Raw genomic sequence first — 22674 nt, 5'->3', positions numbered from 1 at the left:
CCTTTGCTTTACTGTGAGGCATCAAACAGATGTTCTATTCTTCAAAAGTAAGAAATAAAAGGATCACAAGTCAGTCTGTTTTCTCTCTGCCAAAATAAAAAATGTGGATGTGAGGGTTGCAGTATTTCTCAAGTATCGTGCCCCATGTGTTTTACAAATTGCTACTACTCCTCTTTGCAAAGGGCTACATTTTTAACATCTGATTTTTAAAAATGTAATTGGAAAAAACCCCAACTCTTTTCTTCAGCACAAAGCCTAGGAAACCTTTATCTGGAAATTTCAGTAACAGCCCAAAGAAACCACGGAGAAAATAATTTCAGTATCATCAGAGAAACATCATGTAAATTAATCCAAATCAACCAGAAAAAATACCAAGTTTGGAGACACAATGCTATCATATAATAAATAATGAGACGACCACCCAGACTTAAGTTTGTCTTCTATGGATATACTATGCAACTTGATTGCAAAGATGAGAGCTGTCAGGCTATGCCCGCCCTCTGAAGATATGTTTATTTCTATTAAATTTTCTCGGCTTTTCTATTGAACTAACCCTATGTGGTGCTCAGAAGAGAAAGCCAGAACCTCAGATGTACAAAGATGTGTCTCTCTACAATTGCCTGAACGGAGGTTGTAGTGAGGTTTACTTTCAGTTTACTGAAAGAGTGGTCAGGCACTGGCACACGCTGCCCAGAGAGGTGCTGGAGTCACCATCCCTGGAGGTGTTAAAAAAATGTGTAGATGTAGCACTTCGGGACATGGTTTAGGAGGCCTGGGGGTGTTGGGTTGATGGTTGGACTTGATGATCCTGGAGGTCTTTTCCAACCTTAATGATTCTGTGATTCTAAGATGCCATTGCCATTAGGCACACCTTCACAACAAAGCTTCCAAGAGTTACATTTAAGTTTTACAGGCTTGCATCACTTCTGGAAAAAAATCCTTCCATATGGAAATGCTACTGACAACTTTATTACATTCAGCATTTTGTGCAAGAATCTCACATTTAATGCTATTGCCAGCTACAGTCAGACAAGTACCACAGAACATGTGGTATATTCTCATGGATGTTAAAAAAATGTATATAAACATGCTTGTCTTAAACTAAAAGGGATAAAACTGTAGATAACTACCATAAAGATTTTTACCTTCAGGAATGGTTGCCCAAAATCTAAGTAAACCCCTCCACATAGTGCTTTCTAAAGACTTGCTCGCATCCTTCATACATACATAGCTACTAAAAACACCAGTCTCAAAGAGCTGGGTGGGATTTATACCAACTGAATATGAGCTTTAGTGGCCAAAAGAGGCCAACCAAGAGAGGCAGAAAACCAGAGCAGGACCACCATTAATAGATTACTTAGTCAAAATTACCGTGACAAAGTACATAGAGACCATTCACTGCGTTACAGTCTCTATGACAACCCCTATTTGCAGCTACTGTATGAGGAGTTGTTAAACTGTCTGATAAACACCTAGCCTTGCATAAATGTAGCTTTGCTCAAAACAATTGGCAAAAATTGCTTCAGACTTCCAGCCTGTAGGTATTTTAGTTGCACATTCTAAGCAGATGTGCCTTAAGAATAAAAACGCAACAGTCAGGCTCCAGAAGGCCAACCAATTATGATGATCACCTATTCTCCTTGAAAGAGCTGTGGGGATTTTTTTCTTGTTGCTAGTATGACAGTATGAGTATTTTTCAAAAAGTGCACTGAATACTTCTTGGGAAACAGGTTAGGAAAATGGTATAAACTATTTTCTGCTTCCAGCAGCTCTAACTTATGAAGCGGGTATCTTCCATCTGAGGTGTTCCAGCACATTATACACATACTTGATATTGCCAATTTTGCAAGTCGCAAAACTGAGGCAGAGAAGGAAGGTGACTGTAATGTGTCATCCCCCCAAGCTTCCAGCAGAATGAGATTAAAATCTACATGCCAGCACTCTTGAGCAACTTGCTCTGAGTCTTGATCGTACTGACTGCGAGCAGATTTCTAAACAAAAAGACTGGGGAAAAAATGCAAAAACACCCTTTTGCAAGACTACAGAAGAACCTCATTAAACACCCATATTAACTATTATGTACATTAATAAAATGGCTGATCTCCGTTCTGATCCATACATGAACTGCAGCTCTTGCAAGATATTCCTTATAAACACATCAGACATGCCTGTCTTGTCTTAGTTTAGTAGCAGCAGTATGGAATACACTCTCAAAGACATTCTTTAGTATTATAAGCAGAGGCAGATACAAAGAGTAAAGGCGGTCTTATTTTTCAAGCATTCTGGACAGTGACATCTTTCAAAACACTGGTTAACTTAAGTAGAAACCTCTCTTCAACATCCAGTTCTCACTTTTGATAGGCTAAAGAATGAGAATGGGAAATCAGTGTGGAGCGGTCAGCCTTGTAAGAGGTGAAAATTACCTTGTATGCGAGACAGCATCACTAAGACTATAAGCACTGTTCTCCCTCGTTAGAGGATTGGAAGCTGGTTGACTCTTGCTGTGAATATCCAGGCTCAGCGAAGACTCGGTCTTTCGGTCTATGTGGGTCTCTTTTTCCAATGTCCTGTCTGCAATGGAGACCACTTCGCTGGAGCTATGCCACAGCGGTGCCACTTTCTCCTTTGTCAGCCCCGTACGGGGAGATGTTGCCGCTCCCAGGGAGGCAGTGCTGCCGTGGCTAGGTCCGTAGGAAGTGGTATCTATGCCGCTATCAGCTGAAGTCCCTTGAAGGTAGTTGTAGCTGTTCAGCTCTGATTCGGTGCGCTCTCCACTGTCATACCATTTCTCATCACTGTGAGCACTGGAGGCATTGCTGGAGAGAGTATTGCTGCTGGAATGGCTGGAGTAGTGGCTGTCAGACTACAGAAGAAACAACAATCCAAAAAACCCACACTCGTAAGTTTATTTCAGAATTATGGCAATAAAGAGGAGGAGGAAATTAACCATTGCAAGAGTCACCATGGCACAATAGGAGCTCTTCTACCTTGAGGTCCTGGATAGCAACATGGAGGAGTTCATAATAAACTCTAAAAACGTCATTCTAGCACAATGCATGTGCTTTGTTCTGGGTGCACATAAAAAGCTTTCATACGGATTTAGAAGCCATGTCTTAACTATTCAGGGAAAGCCAGAGCTGTTTGTATGTTGTCCCAAAGTACTTTACACTGTTTCCTTTCAAGGACAGTTCTGCTCAGCACAGCCCAAAGAGATTGGCTGAGCTGTGCAGACTTTGACTTGGTTTATAACTACTATAATTAAAAGTATCCTTATTTTAAGACTTGAACATTTTAGAACATGAAACATAATTAATCCACAGAAAGTTCACATTTATTTTAATAATCCAATTGCCTATCTAAAGGTTAAATTAGGGCAAAATAACCACTGCTCTTTCTACCCTTTGTAGTAGGGTATATTTCCTCCTCAGCAGGAGTGTCCTTTGCAAATTACCACTGAAATGCCATTTAACTAATCTGAAATTGTTTTCCAAAAGGCAAAATTGCAAGGATGGAAGCTTTAATGCAATGCTTTGAAATTGTCCCATCCGGGCATGCCAGTGCCTGGCTGGCTTGTGTTTCTGTCCTTGGTTACAGCCAGCTGTTATGAAGAAACCGAATGCCCTCAATTCCATAGCGGGCATTGGTGGAATATCCCATTAGAGGAAGGATTTCTTGCCATACACTCAGCGTTGCTTAGTAGCTCACCTACCTTTGGGGTATTTACATCCATCTCAATTCCGTAAATTTAGTTTCCATCTATAGAATTTATCTATGTTCTGATCATCTATATCATCAGAACTGAAGCAGTTTTTCAGTAGGCCATGGACTGTTTTGGTGACCTGATGGCCCAGGAATGAAGGAAGGGACAGAAAGGAGACTTACAACCACCTTTCCTAATTGTCTACCCCATGAGTTTTGCCAAACAGGCACAGGCCGAAATCCCAGCCAAATATAAAAGATTAGATACTGTTTCTGTTTTCACTGGAAAAGGGGAAAACCAGAGAATGGATGTATACACAGAGCCAGAAATTTCAGTATCTCCATTTCTTACTGTACTACAGCAAGAATTGACAGAAAAACAGGAGGAATATTAAGTTGATCTGGACTCCTGGTTGTCTCCAACTAAAGTAGCCTCTTTCCTTAGGAACTGCACCACTGGCCCCCATCCGTCTACACAATAAAGATTTAATTTAACAATGACTAAGTGAGAGGAACTCAAGCATTAGTAATTCCAGTGCTACACTTTGCACACAAGCTAATGAGTTTTGTATGACGTCATTAAAGGGTCAAATACATCGAATGGAAAACAGGTCCATCTGAATATAAAGACCAGTTTGTGCTAAGAATAAGACGACAGGTGTGGTGTTCTTGGTTTTTTGGGTGTGGTTATTTTTAAATAATAAAGATCTGCTGTTATGAATTAATAACTGCAACACTGCCCATTGTATTGAAAGAGGAGTGCTAGTAAGCAGGAGTAAACAACAGGAACGAATTAAAGGCTTTCTCACACCTGAATAAATGCAACTAATACTTTCAGTATAATCACACAACACAACTCCATATTTTAGGTGATTGTACAAAAAAATAAAACCCCCGAGTGATACAGCTTATTGGGTAATTTAAAGTTTAAAGGGCGGGGTTTTTTTGAGTCTAGTGACTTAAATAATTTAAGACATTTTAAATTTATGATCATTACTGCATTTATCTGTCTCTCTGTATGTAAATCAGGAAGTGACACCAAAAAGGTGTGAATATTGAACTCTGCAGAGACAGAAAGGCAGAATTTACCATTTAGACACTAAACAGAAATAAAACAAAAACAATTTTCTTCAGCAGACCTTTTAGACCTGTGTGCACGGGAGGCTATAGGAAGGTAGTTACACCAGATGAGGAAAGTGAAGAAAATACAAAACCAAAAGCAAAATCACTATTCTGTTTCAAAGCAGTAGCTTTTTGAGTGTTGCATTATAAAATATATTAGTAAACTAAGTCTCACATGTGAGGCCTAGGAATAGCTTTGCAAACTCCCACAGATCTACTTATCACAAGATAACAGAAAAGACGCTGCTGTTCAACTGGCAACGGATCGTTAATAACTAATAAATTTTTCTGTAGGATCCAGGAAACAACAGGTCTGCTCTACTGCTTCCTCCATGTTCTAGTACGCAACAGGGCTTGAGGATTTTTTTCTTTTTTTTTTTTTAACTGGCAAATATAACTTTGAATGACACTTGGTATCATGAACTTGTGGAGCAAGAGCAAAACAATAAATAATTCCTTTTTTTGGATAACTTACATGACCCTGCTTATTTGGAGACAAGTGAACCACAGGATCCTGTCTCATCAGTCTTCCACTGGGGCTTTCTCTGAAGGATGGCAGTACTTTTGATACTGCTGGGAGATGGCACGTTGGTTCTGCAATACAGCACACAATGATGTATTGAAGAGCGTAAGCAGTGCGACAAACTAAGAAAATGTTTAATCCATTTTACACTGCTATTTTTCCAATACTACTATAAGCCAAAAACTTTGGATATTTAATATGAAATTCATTCCAAATAATAATGAAAAACCAACATCCCTTATTGTGACAAAGCACAGGTAAGTGAGGGCCCATTCCTGCCTGGCGTAAATCAGTATGACTTCATGAAAAACCAGCAGCCACCATCCTGGCTTTTATTAGAACCACCTGAAGGGTATCATGCCCCTATTGTCCAACAGTACCGTATCAGAGCATTAAAACAGTGAAATATTAATTTTCACAGTGTATTACAGAATCACAGGTTGGAAGGGACCTCAGAGATCATCTAGTCCTGATGCTACATCTCGATATGTACACTGCCTGTGGACAAGAGATTAAAGATCCACATTTCCTTAAATTGTATTTTAGGCAAGGCAGAACAACAGCAAAATCCTACAGCAATCACTGAAATGAGCACATTTTCCCCAGTACAACTACTACATATATTTCTTGCCAAAGTTAAAGTGAGTTAAACAAACATTTTCTAATTGAAGAGATAGGGAAAATCTGTTGAAATCACAGTATTCCCATAAAAATTCATGGCTGTGAATGTGGAAACTGCATATCTATACACAAGAAAGGAATATGAAACTAAACCAGACAAAAGTGGACAGAATTCAAATGACTCATCTTACGTGGACACTCACAGAAGTGCTCTTTGCCAATTAAGCTTATTTTTCCTAGGAGATAACTACGGAGGTCTAGAGGGCCTTCAGACACAGCCCTTCAGGCGGGTAATTGCCTTCTCAGAGCACAAGGTCGGTATTTTAAAAGAATCTTAGTTGTAACTTTTTATCTGTAGCTTCTCTCCTGCGGCTATGCAATATTCTGCACTTCTAATAAATGCTGCTTTTAGGCAGAATATGTGCTTAGGAGTATCAGCTACCTAACAGTACCCATGGTAATTAGCAGTGCTTTAAAGCTTTCCCCAACACAGCTATAGTTTGCTCGTCTTGATCTGCAGCATTACTAGCTTTTTAAAAAACAAATTTAGAAGTTAATACTACTACTGCTACTAATAATAATACTACTAATAATAGTAGTACTTGATTTCCCCTGCCAAGGAGTAACAAGCAGTTTTGGTGCAAAAATAACAAAGATCTCCTGTAGCTAAGAATGGGCCAGGAAAGAGTGAGTGTGTCTCACTGCACCTAATGCCTTATTTACCTTGAGACAGATTATCCCAAGTGGAAATGCGCTTATTTGGCATAGAACCAAACTTCTGCCTAGATTCACCAGACTGGCAAGAAAGCCTCCAGTCAGAGGTGAAGCTTCCAGCTGCAACTTTATGAGTGCAGGACAATACACAAGAGATAAACTACAGGGATTATATATCAGTAGGCATTTTCAGCCTTTGCCAAATGCTGGAGCCATCTCTTCTGCCACACTTTTCCTGTTCTTTTTGGTCTTATTTATTTATTTTGCTAATAAGGTGACACCTGACACTGTACAACAGAACTTCCTGGCAGCTCCGCTCACTGCCAGCATCAACACCCAACTGTTGGTTTGCGGAAGTAATGCTGAGCAAAAAGACCAGTTTTACATGTGTCGTTACCATCACGACAGTACCAAAACGTATGTGATTAAAAATCATTCTGTCAAAATGAGATCTGCAGATCAGTATAATCACAGCTTTTTAGTGAGAAGCATGGGGGGAGTTGTGAGAGAGGGACTGACAGATGGCTTCAATAACAAGGCGCAGCCCACTGAAGTTGTGAAGGTACGTGAACAAAGTACATCTCCACAACTCGAGGCTGGCATTTGCCTTAAACTTCTGATTTCACTGAACCTTATTCTGTGTTCAACACTAGCTCATTTATATAGAACAAAAGCTGTGATGCAGTGAAATGATGATCTAGATGTGCAATAGAAAAAAAAATGTGGAATTGTTTAATCTATGGTAACAATGTTAGAAAAAAAAACCCCACAGTCTAGCAATCTTGTCCATGGCCATCAGGTTGGATCAATGCCGTTTGTAGACAGGACATTTCCACTGGTGTCAATCTCAAGTCAAGCCACAGCTGTAGCAAGGAGGTCTATGTGCAAAAACTTCAAATGAAGGCTTAACAATGCCAATTCTCAGTACCCAGCTGTTTTATGTAGTTCATACGTTCCCTCAGCTGACAGCTTAATTGCCGACTGCAATGAAAATGTATACACTGGTGGAAGGAGATTACCAAGCTACAGTTTTACTTTACGATTTAAACTTTAATTGCATTTTTTCTATTTTGTGCATGGTGTTTTTATAGCTTCAATGATCAAACTATCAATTTGCAATTATATAGCACCGTTTGAAAAGGAGCATCACAAGCACTTTAGACAAACTAAGCAAAAATTAAACTAAGCCAAGTCACTCGGGAGAGTAGGCGAGTTCAAGCAAGTCCTCAACAGCAAAACAAATTAATAAGTGTGTCTACCCAACTGCTTCTAAAAAGACAGAGTGTTTAAGGGTAAGAGCATTAAGGTAGATTTAATCCCACAATCAAATGAAGAACTGAAATCAGTTCTTCCTCAGGTGATACTCACAGGTCTCAAGGAAATAGACTGCAGAAGCTGGTATATGCTCCAGACCTAATTATTCATCTTGATGAACATGATTAACTTTCAAAGACACTGAAAACACAGTGCTTAAGAGGGTTGTCTCTCTGCGTGGAGAAGTATTGCCAAAGTCACCTTGTGGTTAGCACCACTTGTTCATTGTAAAGAATTAATTACCTACCCATCTGGTCAGCGATACTATCCTCACTTCTTTGCCAGCTGGGTGTGGATTTGCCGCTACCACCCGTATCTGATTGCGTGTTCTGCCTGTCAATGGAAGCAGGGGATCTACGGCTAATTCCAAACCTGTTGTAACACCCCAAAAAACAAAGCAGATAATGATTTTAAATATGTACAAATCTCACAGAAAGGGAAAAGAACACTTTTAAGAAGCTAGCGTCAAAACAACAGGGCAGAGCAATGCATAGCACAACGGCTTGGGGGATTTATAAGGATTTTCCATTTAATTTTTGTGGCAGCTCCAGGACTTATTTAGTACCTTTAATGTGTATGATTACAGTACACGTTAATTAATTGAGCATCTTTGATAAAGAACATCCAGTTACAGTGCATACAATTAAAAAACCAGACCCAAAACATCCACAAATAAAATTCTTAGTTTTCATTTACATAGATGTTTACATGGAAAGGTGACCAGACTGTTACATGGTTACAGAAGATTGACCGCAATGAGTAAAACTTAAAAGTTTGGATAAAAGCCACATAGGGAAATGAGGTGCGTTTATTGGGAAAAGATTTCAGTGATGCATCCTTTTAACTAGGAAAGTACGACCCCAATTTAGTCGAAGTGAGCGTAAGAAAGTGTGCTGGGACAATCCACTTTCCTGGGTTCTAAGCAAAAGACCGTTAAGGTCATACCTAGGTGAAGCAGACACATATGTGAACAACACAGATTCATTTGGGGCAATATTACACTGCCAAACATTTTAATGAAGAGTTTATAAAGGTGGCTGTATTGGTTATGGACTCCTCAAACCTGGAAGGTCTAAATCCTGTAAATTATGAATTATTGGATCACAAAATTATTTGAGTTTACTAGTGTAAACTAAAATACAGGCAAAGGAAAGCAGTGATCAAGTATATCTATTGCTGTAGAAGAAAGCATACAGAGTTCAATGGACTTTTTGTAAATCCTGCTAGATTAGTCAGATGGATTTTGGAAAGCTCAGAGAGAACAAAAACTCAGAGAGAACAAGCAAACTCAAGGAGAACATTATAATGACAAAGGAGACACACTGTGCCTCTGGGCCATACCAACGTCTACATGCATTATACACCTAGAAGTTTGTAAGAATTACATCAGTAATTCTGTGTTGCTTATGTATAATTTGTAAATCTGTAAGAATTATAGCTGGGTTCAGAATTTGCAAATCAAGCATTAAGAATTCATCAAGAATAATGCATTTCTGAGTTGTTGGGTTTTTTTTTTTTTCCAAATTAGTCATACCCTGAAGGAAAAAAATGTTACCAAAACTCTAGACGTACAGAGTAACACCCAAAAGAATTACAAGCTGATATATTCTCTATCAACGAATTTCACTAGCTCTAAGTGTCTAACATAATAACAGAAAATAAAATACCTCACACTGTGCTTTCTACCCACTCTACTAGCTACGGACTGCCCCAGACAGCCTCCAGCGTAAACCAGACATCTGCCAATCTATCAGAACAAGCTCAATATGGTTACCCATTTTGAAAGTTTATGTACCTATTAACTCAAATGAACCCACCAAAGAAACACCACATGATGCAGAGCAACAAAATCCCACTCGTATCCTTAAACAAGCAGCTGGAACGCGTGTGTACAGGCAGCACAGCTCCAAAATGTCACATTTTGAAACTCGGGCCTTCTAAATTTTACCCAGACGTGACCCTACTTCCCTTTTGTTCACCACTCCCTGGTACAGCCGACACATGGTTTGATGAAGTGAAGAACACCTGGATAGATCTGCCTTCCAAATGCAAACAATTTAAATTGAAATTGCATTGTGTGAGTAATGCTCTTCCTTTTCTATCCACACGGACTAGCTAGGATGTCACTTAATCAAATACCTAAATTAAACATGATGAATTCAATACCAATTTGATAGATGCATAACAAGTCTAAACACAACATTCCAAATGCTGATTGATTCTGTAAACACTGATCTGAGTTAATTTCCAAACTTTTAAGACTTGTGAAGTATTTTGGGAAGAATATCTTTTCATGACAAAACAATTAGAAGTTGGTATCTAAAAGAAAAAGCCAAAACCCCAAGAACCCTTGGTGTGATGAAGTTGCGTTGTATCAATATTATACTGTCTATGTGTTGTCCTCTTACCTAAATCCCATAATGTTCATATGTATAAAAGCAGTCAGTTTTGCATTTGACAGATATGATGATGTGGGATCTTTTTTTCAAGATTAGAGATACAAAACACCGTGTTGCTAATTTTATTTCACTAAAATCACTGCTTTATAATTAAGCAGCAAGAAATTTCTTCAGATTTCCTTTTTTTTTTTTTCCTACATGGCTATTTAAAAGCAGGAATAATAAATGCAAGTGGCACTATATTCTATGCTGCTTAAATATATGGCCCATTAGGGTATGTAGGAACAAACCCAGAAAACTTGAAGGAGAAATCAATCTGGATTAAAAGAACAGGGAAATTGTTTAAATACACTTTTTTTTACGTATGTCATAAGAGGAAACTCATTATTTTGGTATTTTCAAATTTCATTTTTACATGCTATAATAATTTATTACATATACATACCTTTATGTAAACACAGGATAAGGATACGACAAACTCATTTATACAGCAAGACCAATCTGGACATTCTTGAAGGCAGTGAACTGTTTGCCTATAACCCGCTCAGGATATGGACCAATAATGTAGAAGAGGCACCAGTTACTGCTCTTACTGGTGTGTGACAGAGGCTGGACTCACACCCATGCTTCCAGTCATTTAAGTTTCACAAACTTTCCAAATCTGTCATATCATGCAACAAGAAAGAAATGTATACACAAATTATGCAGTTGAGATTTCCTGCACTGCGAAGTCTCAGGGACTGGCGTACCGAGAGCACACTGGAGCATCACCTCAGGAAGGTTACCTTCAGGACACGGTGCCCCCGCAGCTACGTACCTACTCCAGCCCATCCTTCTCTCCAACATCTGAGCAACTGAATGCTACATCCCTCCCCTATGTAACAACGTATACGGGTTAATCACTGCTCAGCTCTACCTGGTACACTGAACGTCACTACAGAGCTGCCCTGAACCTGGTCTCTCAGATGAATCTCAACAGAAGATGCACATGGAACTGCAATGATTTTTAGTTACGTGACAGACATTACTTTGCTTATGAAGGCAAGGGAAAGTTTCCTCTATAATTACATTTTTCATGCTTTCCATTTAGCCTGGTAGAAAATATTTGGAAAGTCCTGAGTAAAGATGATTCATGTGTACAAGGACAGTAGGGGAGGCAAAGTGCTTTTCCTACAAGAATAGAACATAATTGTCAAATAACTGGGGTTTAATAAGAGGTTTTTTTTTTAAAAAGCGTCCAGTAAGGAACATGCAAAGTTCTTGTATTGATTACTACTTTAATTACTGCATTTAAATAGTGTTTCCTTGCACCGAAGCTTTAAAGCTTCAAAACCAAAAAGACTGTACATACAAAGTTTCTAGGACACATCTCTGCTGAACTTGCAAAACTCTCAAAGAATGCTGTAGTGAACATATGTGTATAATTAACTTGAAAGATGGAAAAGGGTTGGGATGGGTGCTGGTGCGCTCTCAGGCCAATTCAAAACAAAAACCCCAGCGTGTCTGAAAATCCCTTCCTACTCAAGCAGTTACGGATATGAAGGTCCAAGGACACATGCCAGCAATACCTTTTCTGTAGACCAAATGACATAGTTGGAAAAAAGCAGGAAAGAGATTGGGACTACAAGCTGCTCTTCAGAGCTCAAGGCACCTCATAAGTGCTGCTGGCGTGAATGAGCCGGGACGTATGCAGTGTATAAAGAGGTTAAGTGCTTTTTCCAGCTGCAGAGCTCTGGACACGCTTCTATATTAGTTTCCCTACAGCAAAGTTTAATGGCTTTAGAGCAAATGTCCTAATGTCAGTAAGACACATGCACAAACTTAAATAATGACCTGAACAGGCCTGATAGTGTCATGAATCAAAGCCTTCAGGAAGGCAGGCAGCAGAGAAGAGATGGCCCCTTCAGAAAACCTCAGACTGAGCTGCCAGGAGGAGGACAGGGAGGACAGGTCTTCAGTGCTCTGGCACAAGAAGCAGCACTTGTCCAAACACATGCTCAGAGCAGCGTTCTCTGGGCTGACACAGAGCATTGTCCCCTTACAGACACCTAAGCAGGCAAACGACAGTGCCTTGTGCTCAGCAGTTCCTGACAGTGGTATTTAATCTTAGTAATAATATATTTTTTAAAATAGAGAAAATGATACTTCTACTTTATAGACGACCCAAACCAGAATGAATTACACACAGTGACCTGCAATGTACTCAAGACGACTTCAGAGGGAAGCTTTGCAGCGTGAACTATCAGCCGTTTTGCCCCTTTGTCTTTTCTATAGGAAGTAATTTGGAGTGTGGCAGACAGCTCTCCTGCTGCCAATTATTTCTTCCCTACTTGGAGACGCTTGATTTATTGCTCCTTTCAGTGCTCTCTGAAAACGATACAGATTTAATTTCTTCCTCTGCAAGTTGCCACTTACATTGACACTGGGTCACTTCAGAGACTTTGAAGATTTCTGCAAAGTTGGAAGCGAGCACCTTAAAACAGGATGACTGTGAATATGTGAAAAAGATGCTAGCTGTGGATTACTTAGCCCTCTCGTGCCTACACATCTGAGGTCTTAGTTGCACTCAACACTACTTTGCTTCAACTATCAGCATAGACTGCGCAGTCCCACACCTATTACTTATTTTATTTTAGAATCTAAACCTGTGAAATGAAGCAATTTGCAACACGAAACCAGTACATTTAATGAAGATTTTAAAATACATAAAGGTCCCTTTGTATAGTAACCTGAGCAGTTGTAGATTAGGATCAGAGAGGGAGGTTAGGTCGCAAAGGGAAGAGGTAGAAACAAGGGATTTTTAAAACTGACTTTTTCAAGAAGCATGACAGTGGAATTTGAAAACAAACATGTTTTAATGCACGTGAACAACAGCTGACAGGAGGCTGCATAAGCACTCCTTTAGTTTAATACACATTACAACAAACGGAACAGAGAACAAAAAACCTGCCTAAAAAGAATATGAATAAAGTCTGGTGCCTACCCTTCTGGCATAGATTTTTGTCTGTACGTGCCCCCACCAGAGCCAGTCTCACTTGAGGATGACAAGTTGCTTGGAGAATTACGGCACTGTTGCGATCTTGCTAAGGCGATGGATGAAACTGTGACGTAGACATCAGAACCGGGAGACAACCTGCTCAGAGCAAACAAACCACGCAAATCAGTGATATCGAACAGCAGCACCGTAGCGCAAAGCATGATGGGCAACGTTGTGCAGATTGTCACACCAGCAAAGAACGTGGCGTTATGTAGACAGAAATCGAGTCAGTTGAAGGATCAGACATTTTCCCCTTATCAATCTGCTGGAAACCATGGAAAATCAGCTGTAAAAAGCTGGATGCAAGGGAGTAAATGAAGAGAGGCAAGCATGGGAGGGAAATCCCAGCATGCACTAGGAAAACAACCCAGTTTCTGAAGTCCTGATTTGTTTTTACAGATCGCCTGTAAGGAATATAATGAAGCATGACACTCCTCACCCAAATACCAAACAGAACAAAATATTTCTAATTCTTAAAACAAACTTTTGCCTGGAATTTAAACTAACTGAAGTGAGCTGTCTGTGCAAAGTCTTCCTAAAGTATCAAGCTCATCTCTCTGCCACCAAAGGTGTCCAACATTAAATCACAAGGACTAAAATATGTTATTTATAAATACCGTAAAATCCCCCCTAAAAACTTAACATTCTAATATAAAACTATCTCGACATATCAGAAGTCTGTTTGAAAATACAGACCTGAGCCATATGAAGCCTTCTCCTGCTGGGGTCACCGTACAGCAAATAAACGGGCTAGATTTGCAACACATGCACCTGGGCAGAATGGCTGGAAGGAGCAGCCTTATACTGCTCAACTCGTATATCCTGTTCTGTAGTTGAGGGCCTTTTTAGACCATTTTCTGCTTTGTGCATTTTGTTTCCCAAACTCCAACCAAATTCACTGCTGCTGACTCATTTTTTTGTTCTACTCAGAGGTGACTGAAGCCATCCAGAACTTCTGCAGAGATTTAAGTGGAGTTCAAATTACGCTATCCATGAACATCAAAATCCAACTGTGAACAGAAACCTTTACTCATTTTAACTAGGAAAAATACTGCAACTTACAAACGTTAAATAGCAATTTAACTTAACGTTTCAAAAATGTGTATTGACCTCAGTGAAACACAGAGATAGTTGCCTCGGTATACAGCTTGGGTCCGGGGATTCACAAGATCTTAGTCTAGCCAATTATAGAATCATAGAATTATTAAGGTTGGAAAAGACCTCTAGGATCATCAAGTCCAACCATCAACCCCTTAATCTATATCAGTAAAGGACTGGCAGATTTTAATCAGCTCTCGCCCCAATACTGTAAGAACTTTTAAAGGTCAAAAGCTCTTTTGAAAATGAAAAAAGCGTTGCACTGATTAACATTACTTATGTATGTGTATATAGCCTGTGTGTGTGTGTGCATATATATCTCTCTCTCTCAAATGTGTATGTCCTGCTCAGTACTTTGCAAAAAAAAAAAACCCCCAACAAACCAGTAAACTAACAAAATCTTAAAATGGAAGGAGCAGTACAACCGGAGCAAACATCTGGATCATCTGGAATGTCATAAAATGCATAAAACTAACAGTAACTCTTTTTCCCAGACAAGAAAGGAACGATCCAATGCCTGACCGTCACAAGTACCACACCAAATCTAGTAATTCCTTTCCAGCCTACCGAATTGAATTGAATTCACCTCACATTTATCAAGCGACAATTCTGAAATATTTGACTGCAAAGAATACAGTTCAAGAGTTAGAAACCTGGGGAGCCATGACCCAAGTAGTTCATTTTCCCAGTGGCAGTCTTAAAAAAAAGAGGGGGAAAAACCCCCAAGAAAACCAAAAACAGAACCAAAAAACCTAGTTCCACCAACAAAAATAAGTGCTTTTGATAGCATTCACCCATCTATATGGACACACACATTCAAACCCAGTTATGCTTGCAGAGCAATACACAGTTTAAAAGCATGACCTTTTTTCCCCAATACTAAATTAGAATTTATGGCAAGGAAACCAATTACTTCTTGAATAATTTCTGTAAAATGATTTCCTGTTGGAAAATGCTTACATTTTCACTTCAGATTCAGCAATGCCTTTTCTTTACTTCCCAGGCCTTACCAAAAAGTGACAGCACTATTCAGAAGGAACGTCGAAATTTCAGGACTATGTCACAGAGTTATAACTCATCTACAAAGATGAAAGACCTCAAGGGCAAACAAAATTGGATTACGAGTGTGGTCTGAACAACAGCAATGAACCACCAGACAGGTAGGACATCCTATTATTTAAAGCAGCAGCACATTTTGTTGGCACAGTTCACAATAACACTAAAAAACATTAATAGTGAAAGACGTTTCATTTTATGTGAAAGAGATAAATAAGACAAAAGAACTTTAGAGTAAATTAGTTCAAACTGACTTTCTGAGCTGTTTTGAAACCTGTTGATGAAAGCCACTTCCCAGGACAAAAGGAGCATTGTGTTAGCAGTATGCCCCTATAGTTATGATATTCCCTGCTTGTCTTTCATTTATAATTAAAACCCAAACTAAAACAAGCTATTATCTATTTCAAAAGAGAGCTTTAAGAATAAATTCCAAAATGGTTTAGTGCATGGTCCCATAATTGAATTTAAAAATGGGCCAAGCGTCCATTGCATTAAACATATACAATTACGTTGCAGTCAACTGAATGGGGATTATACCGTGCATGATTTAGTTCTAACAGATCGAGTTCATCCTGAAAGGACTGGTAGAATCTTGCCAAGTATGGGAAGAAAATCATCTTTTGTGAAGGCAGTGAATGGGATGGGCGAACATTTGTTTTGTTTAGTATGACAACACAGACACTGAAAGCATTCATCTTGCTCTTAATAAATTAATTTCCATGTCATTAGCTGTAATTTTCCCCATGTGTTCCGTATGCATAGGTATGTAATATACACATCATAAGAAAAATGTCAGCCTAGCACGCTTTGTGCCCATGGCAGTCTTTGGTATATGATCATACCCAGGTGCCTTCTCCCTTAGCACCTCTGCCCCGTGTACTTTTATTTTGTGCTACAACTTCTGCAAGAGCTGCACAGCTCGGAAGTGAAGGAGGTGCAGGCTGGCAGAGAGAAAGGATGGCCTTATAATCAAGGCATTTTAGTGCTGATTTAGCAAACTGAATTGTTATCTTGCACTTGCTGCAGCACTCCAATATGACCGCTGGCATATTTGTTAAAGAAAATTTTTCATTCATTGTCACTAATTGCGAGTTTCTCAAAGGCCTTATTTGATTCCAAGGCCCGATTTACTTCTGAGCTGAAAACTTACCAAAGCAGCTGAAGTCAACTGGAGCTATAATTTGAATATATAAAATATTAACAATGCTAGGCACACTTCCAAATATGAGATGCCCAAAATAAGACACAGCAGATGATTAGAACATCATTTCTCTCTCTACCTTTGTTCTTAATCTGAAGAAGGCCACAGACATTTCTTCTCACATAAGAGTTTTGAAAATTAAGTTTAATTAACACCCATGAAGCATTCAGAATCTATAGTAATGGGTGCCACTGTAAAGCTTAGAGGAGAATTAATAATTGCATCTTTACAGCAGGATTTGAATGCCATCCAGTAAATAAGGGATGGAGTAATGAAGAGGAAAATAAAAGTTTTAAATAGCTCTTCTTTAATGAGCTGCATCCACTGTGTGAACTGAATGAGGCAGATGTCCTCTGTTAAAAGAAATTCTTGTCATTTCATCAAAGTAAGTATTGGAAAATACAGTTACTCAACAGTTCTGAATAAAATTGCACAGCAAATCTTAATTCTGGCATGCTTACCTTCCATGTATTTGATTTTTGCATTCCAAATAATACTGCAGAATGTGACAGTGCTCGGAAAACACTGACTCAATGCTCTCATGTTAAAAAAGAAAGCAAACCATTCAAAAAGGGGAAAAAGAACAATCAGCAATTCTGGGGAAGGGGACAGCAAATGAAACAGAAAATGCAATTATGCTATCGTATTGTACCTTCTCACATCACACCCTACACCTGCTTGAATATTTTTCTTCAATTTGATCATCACATTTCAGAAAACATGTATTATAACAAGAAAAGATACAGAGGCAGGCAACAGGACAACCAGAGGTGCAGAACGGCTTCCAGATGAAGAAACACTGACTAGGCTATATGGCTCTGGAGATTATAGAGAATTTTATCCTATCTGCCTCAACCCATCCAAACATGAATTATATTGGATCAAGCAAACAAAATGATTATTTGTTAGCTGTCACGACAAAAGAACAAGTCGGAGACCTGGAACTATCAAAAGGCCAACTAGCAGGCACCTGGATGAAGAGATACCATCCACAGCTGTTAAACACAGCTGTGCATTCTGCTCCTGGGACCTTAAACTGCGGCCAGCCAGGAGACTGTCGGACCTGGTAAGGAGACTTCCTTTATACTTGTAAGCATTTCTCCTGCCTTCCCCTGGTCCCTGCTGATGGCCACTGTCAAACAAGAGAAACCAACTCTTGACATGACACAGCGTGGCTCTTCTCACATGTTTTTGGAACACGAGAGTTTGGCCATACAGCCAGGTGTACCAACAAACCTTTGGTTTTCCACTGCTACATCCAGCTCTAGGTCCTGGTGCCAGCAGGGAACGCATAATACATAACCTCGCGTTAGTACATGTTTTAATTTGAAGAAGGTTATGAAAACTTGATAATAACAAATCCTCAAACCCTGTGAGGTAGGCAACGCGTGTGCTACAATGCTTACTTGACAGGTGGCAAGGTGAGCCCAGACCTCTGCTTGTTTGTATTTGGAAAAAGTCACTAATCCAAGCCAAGCAGCAGCAGATTAGGATTTCTGTGTAGCAGGGGAACAGTTTAAACCAGAATCGATCTGCAGGAGCTAACCTATGATCTGTGCCAGCAGTAGTTTCTGACACATGCTTCTGATCACACGCAAGCATCGTGCAAAGAAACATGAAGTTTTAGGGCAAGACTGTCCTCCAAAGTCCTCAGTAAGATTTAAAACCAGCCTTTATGAATATTTTTCTAATACTTCCATCCTGTGGAATTCTACAGCCAGTGCTTGACTGCAGTCACGCTGTAATTCAGTTTTCCATTTGGTTTAAAATATTGACTGTGCTTAGATATTTTCTAGTTAGAGCCTTGAGATTTCATCCAGTGCAGTACTGAACTGCACTCTGAAGCACACGAATCCAGCAGCAGGCTTCACCCACTGGTTTTCACACTTTTTAATTGTTTGTTGAAGGAAGTTTTAGTTAAGACTGGTTCCAGTTTATGTTAAATTGATTAAGAAGAGGTTATCATCTAACACTATCTCATCTCCTTTCCCTGCATATTTTTTTTCTTAATTCATGTCTGGAAACCAAGTGTACAAAATAAAAACTGAAAATTGGGAGGGGAAAAAACCACCCCCAACCCTATCAAGCTCTAAAATTACACCTTTTCCAGTAACATTAGCTCTGGCATACTTCACATATATTTGGTTTATTGTTGTTTTCCTTCATGTATCAATCTGATATTTATTTTGGATTATAGGCTATATAGTGTCCTGTGTGGACTAATTAATGTTTGAAAGAAGCCATAACTTGGAATTTATTGCATTTGTGTATTAGATTTTTCAGTCTTAATGTTGCAGTAACATGAGAGATTTATTTTAAGATAAGGATTTGAGTTATTTTTCCTACCTACAAATACGCACATCGATCATGAATATATTCAAGGACCCAGGATACTATAACAAACGGGAGTATTTAAGTGTAAAAGCTAGTGAGTTGGATATACGAAGACAATCCAGTAAGGGCAAACTTAAGTACTCTGCTAGTTAGGCACAGGCATCTGCCTTCACACAATCAGGGATTGTCAGGCAAGCTACTCTCCCACCTACAGGAGCAGTCTCCATAGGGAGGGCAAGATGTTCTTATGTACGTGAAATGAAATGCTCCTGTTCTCGGGACAGGTAATGCAGTTTTTCATTATTTTTAAACATAGTTAAATGGACTAAAGTGAAAAATTAACAAGGGTAAAAAATAGCACTTTGGTACTCAGAGGGAAACACTTGTCTGTTAAGCTGGTTTTGTTTAAAGTAAGTCCCTTAAATCTTCAGGTTTTTTTCTAAATACTTAAGATAACTCATGGATTTATTTCTGATATGTTACCATTAAAATGAGTACCATGTCAGGTCTGACACGTCAGAAATATTACAATGCCTCTATTTCGTTCTTTGAAATCCCACCAGTGGGAGCTACAGTAACAATGGTACTGACCTTCTGTGGTCCTGGGCAGCTGCTATCAGCGCTAGTTCCAAAAATCACCTCTGATTCAGAGCTCAAAGAGCTCTGATTCACGTGGATCAATTTAATATGTGTTTCTTAGCCGTCACACCCCTTAAAACATGGATCACAAGTTACAGACCTGTTTCTAACGGAGAATGAGATCTGCCATCACTGTCACTGAACCTGGCTCAATGAAGGAAGAACGTGCAGTCAAAAGGCCCGAGCACAGGGATAAACACCAGCTCCAGTCTCAACACAACGAAGTATTAAGATCAGTCAAACATCAGCAAGTCTGAACTGTGGCTCAGCACCACAGAAACACAAGTGATAAAGCTAGTGATATATAGACCACAACCAAAGATTAAAATTGAGCTTACAGCTGTAATTGAGTACTGAAATTACTTACTGACGCTGATCTTCAGAGGGAAGTTTCCAGCCCCACAGACACTTAGGCAGTACCTTCTTTTCAAAAGTGCAGCTCTAATGGTATTAAGGAAATCGAGGATATCTGTACTGCTTTGCTAATGAGCCATAATGACAGGTGCTTTTTTCTAAACCCCCTTAAAATTTCCCTACAGAACATAAATACTGCAGAAGGAGACACTGATGTAGGCGCCTTGCATACAGTGGGGTCATGTTAATAATCACGTTAATTAGGGGGCCCTTTCTGGATCCCAGGGACCACCAGTATAGATGCCAGTACAATGACCCTTGGTCCTCCATTTCTGAGAGCTGAACAAAGAACAAATGGTAGGGAGCAAAGCACAGCGGGGCACCATCACTCCTACCTGCACCAGAAACACACACAGATCCCAGCACCTCCTGGCAGGAGATCTTTATGAAGCTGATGAAAGTTAGCAGTGAAAAATTGAGACAGCAGTTAAGAGGGCTATGAAAAGTCTCATCTTTGTTGATTCTAGAGATTTTACACAATAATAATAGAAGTATCTGAGCTTCCCCCAAAGCAAAGCTTTCTTTTACCATGCAGAGAAAACACAAATGAGTCTTGGAGAAACCTTATCAGTTTGGGTTTGGTTCCCACCGCCCCCCTGCCCAGTATTTAAAATGACAAAAATGTATTTTTCTTCACTTTAACTGGAAACATGTTAAAGTTACACAGCTGCTATTATATTTAAATTTGATCCAGCCAAGACTAACATGTTTAGCAGACCAGAAAGATAAGAGAGAAAACCTATTTCAGGCATCCAAAAATATTCCCAGCCAAACTTAAAAGCTACTTTGATAATATACTTTTAAGGATGAAAAGATCCAATAGAACCCTTTTTGAATAATAATAATAATAATAATAACAACAACAATAATAATAATAAAAAAAAACCTTAAAAGAATATCTAGAGCAGAAAAACCCCAGCTACATGCCTTGAAAATGAAGGAAATGGAAAGTCAAAGTTTCACTTTTTGAAAACAAATACTGGGTATGTGGAAATGTAATTTTCACTTTGCAAACGTCTGTCAGGCCACAACCCCCCTCTAGAAGCAGCCAGTGACTGAATAAATCTTGGATGCTTTATGTGTGCGATGTTGCCCACATAGGATTTTATGCACAAGAAAAACACGGTTGTTAATACCCTGTCCCTCAGTGCAGCCAACGGCTGCCTCTCCTCAGCATGAGTCATGGAAGAGCCAACTCGAGACCCTAGACAAAACTCTTTGGTTAATACCATGAAGAGATGGAAGTGTCTGAAAAAAACCCAGCAACTCAACCAAATCTGATCTTCTGCCACTGCCTTAGACTTTGCCTACATATTACTGTGCCTTCCGTAATTACAGAGTGAGACTCTACAACTGCAGAGAACAAACAAACCCAACGCCCCAACTCCTATTCCTTCAAACTCAGCATCAGCTTCTCTTCAGCTGTAACAGGCAGACACCGCCTGACGCCATGCAATTTTTATGTTAGTCCAAGTATTCGTTAGATAGTGAAGTCCAGTGTCTCACTGGCTGCTACAACCTTTTCCACAGACTATCTTACCAGGTTGTCTGTGAAGTTATTAGCACTTTCAGTGGTGTAAATTTTCTTTTACAACTCACACTGATGGGAGCTTTAAGTACACATCTATTGAGCTTACATAAAGCTACAAGTGGGGAGGCACTCCCTAGTCATAGTATGTAGTATGTATGATCATATGTATGTATAGTATGATAGAGTCTAATGAAAAAGTAAGAAAATGCAGTCCTTACCAACTATTATAATTTTTTAACAAGGTGTCCTACACAGAAGTTACAGTTTCACCTTGGTAGTTCCTTGGTCTTGGCTGTACCATCTTCAAACTTTTTTTTTTTTAAATCCCCAGTTCTTCAGAATGTAGCAAATGCTTTATGTGAATTCATTAGAACTGTCTTTAAATTTTCTACAATATGCATCTGATGGCCACTGCTTCATACTTTTTGGCAACGTAAAGCACGATCAGAATCTGTCTACGGCTTTTTCTTTAGGAATTGTTGAAAATAATAAATAGAAGCTACAAGCTTGTTTCCGTCAACAGGTCTCTTTGTAAATGCAGAGACAGTGACAGACTTGTGTAGATAATCAAAACAATGACAGTTCATTTCAATACTATCAAATACATCTTTTTCCATGAATGAATGAAAATACCGTGACAGGATGTGCCTGACACCTTTATCTTAATAACAATCCTTTCTTGTTTAAAAAAACCAAAACGACAAAAAACCCCCAAAACCACCCTGGCAAAATGCAAACTTAAAACAACCTCTTCTCTAGCCTAAAAAGTTCAAAAACTCCCCAATCAGATACATTTCCTTTCTGCGCTTGTCAGAATTCTCATGCTAAACACCCCGTTAGGAAGCCTTGGGAGCTTCAGGCGATTCCATCAAGCCTATAAAGAAGCTACAATTTTTATTTACTTCTTCAAAATGCAGAAGTTCAGGAACACTTAGATCTAAAACTTTGATTGTACATCTAAAACTTAAATAA

At 39.2% G+C, this 22674-nt stretch overlaps 1 protein-coding gene across 6 annotated transcripts in view; it reads right to left on the bottom strand.

Annotated features, from left to right (window-relative positions):
• Positions 1-22674, bottom strand: part of SIPA1L1 (signal induced proliferation associated 1 like 1) — a 233176-nt gene that overhangs the window by 17451 nt on the left and 193051 nt on the right. For 5 of the 6 annotated variants that reach the window (XM_064462375.1, XM_064462376.1, XM_064462374.1 and 2 more), the window contains 4 exons: positions 13376-13525; positions 8241-8365; positions 5297-5415; positions 2424-2863 (listed from right to left, as the gene is read on the bottom strand). In XM_064462375.1, coding sequence (XP_064318445.1) covers positions 2424-2863; positions 5297-5415; positions 8241-8365; positions 13376-13525 — 834 coding nt within the window. The remainder of the gene's footprint in view (positions 1-2423; positions 2864-5296; positions 5416-8240; positions 8366-13375; positions 13526-22674) is intronic. The other variant, XM_064462380.1, reaches the window with a different exon arrangement.

The sequence above is a fragment of the Phalacrocorax carbo genome, chromosome 10 (genome assembly GCF_963921805.1).
Source record: "Phalacrocorax carbo chromosome 10, bPhaCar2.1, whole genome shotgun sequence".
In the NCBI taxonomy this organism is placed as follows: Eukaryota; Metazoa; Chordata; class Aves; order Suliformes; family Phalacrocoracidae; genus Phalacrocorax; species Phalacrocorax carbo.
This window is presented reverse-complemented; position numbering and strand designations above follow the sequence as displayed.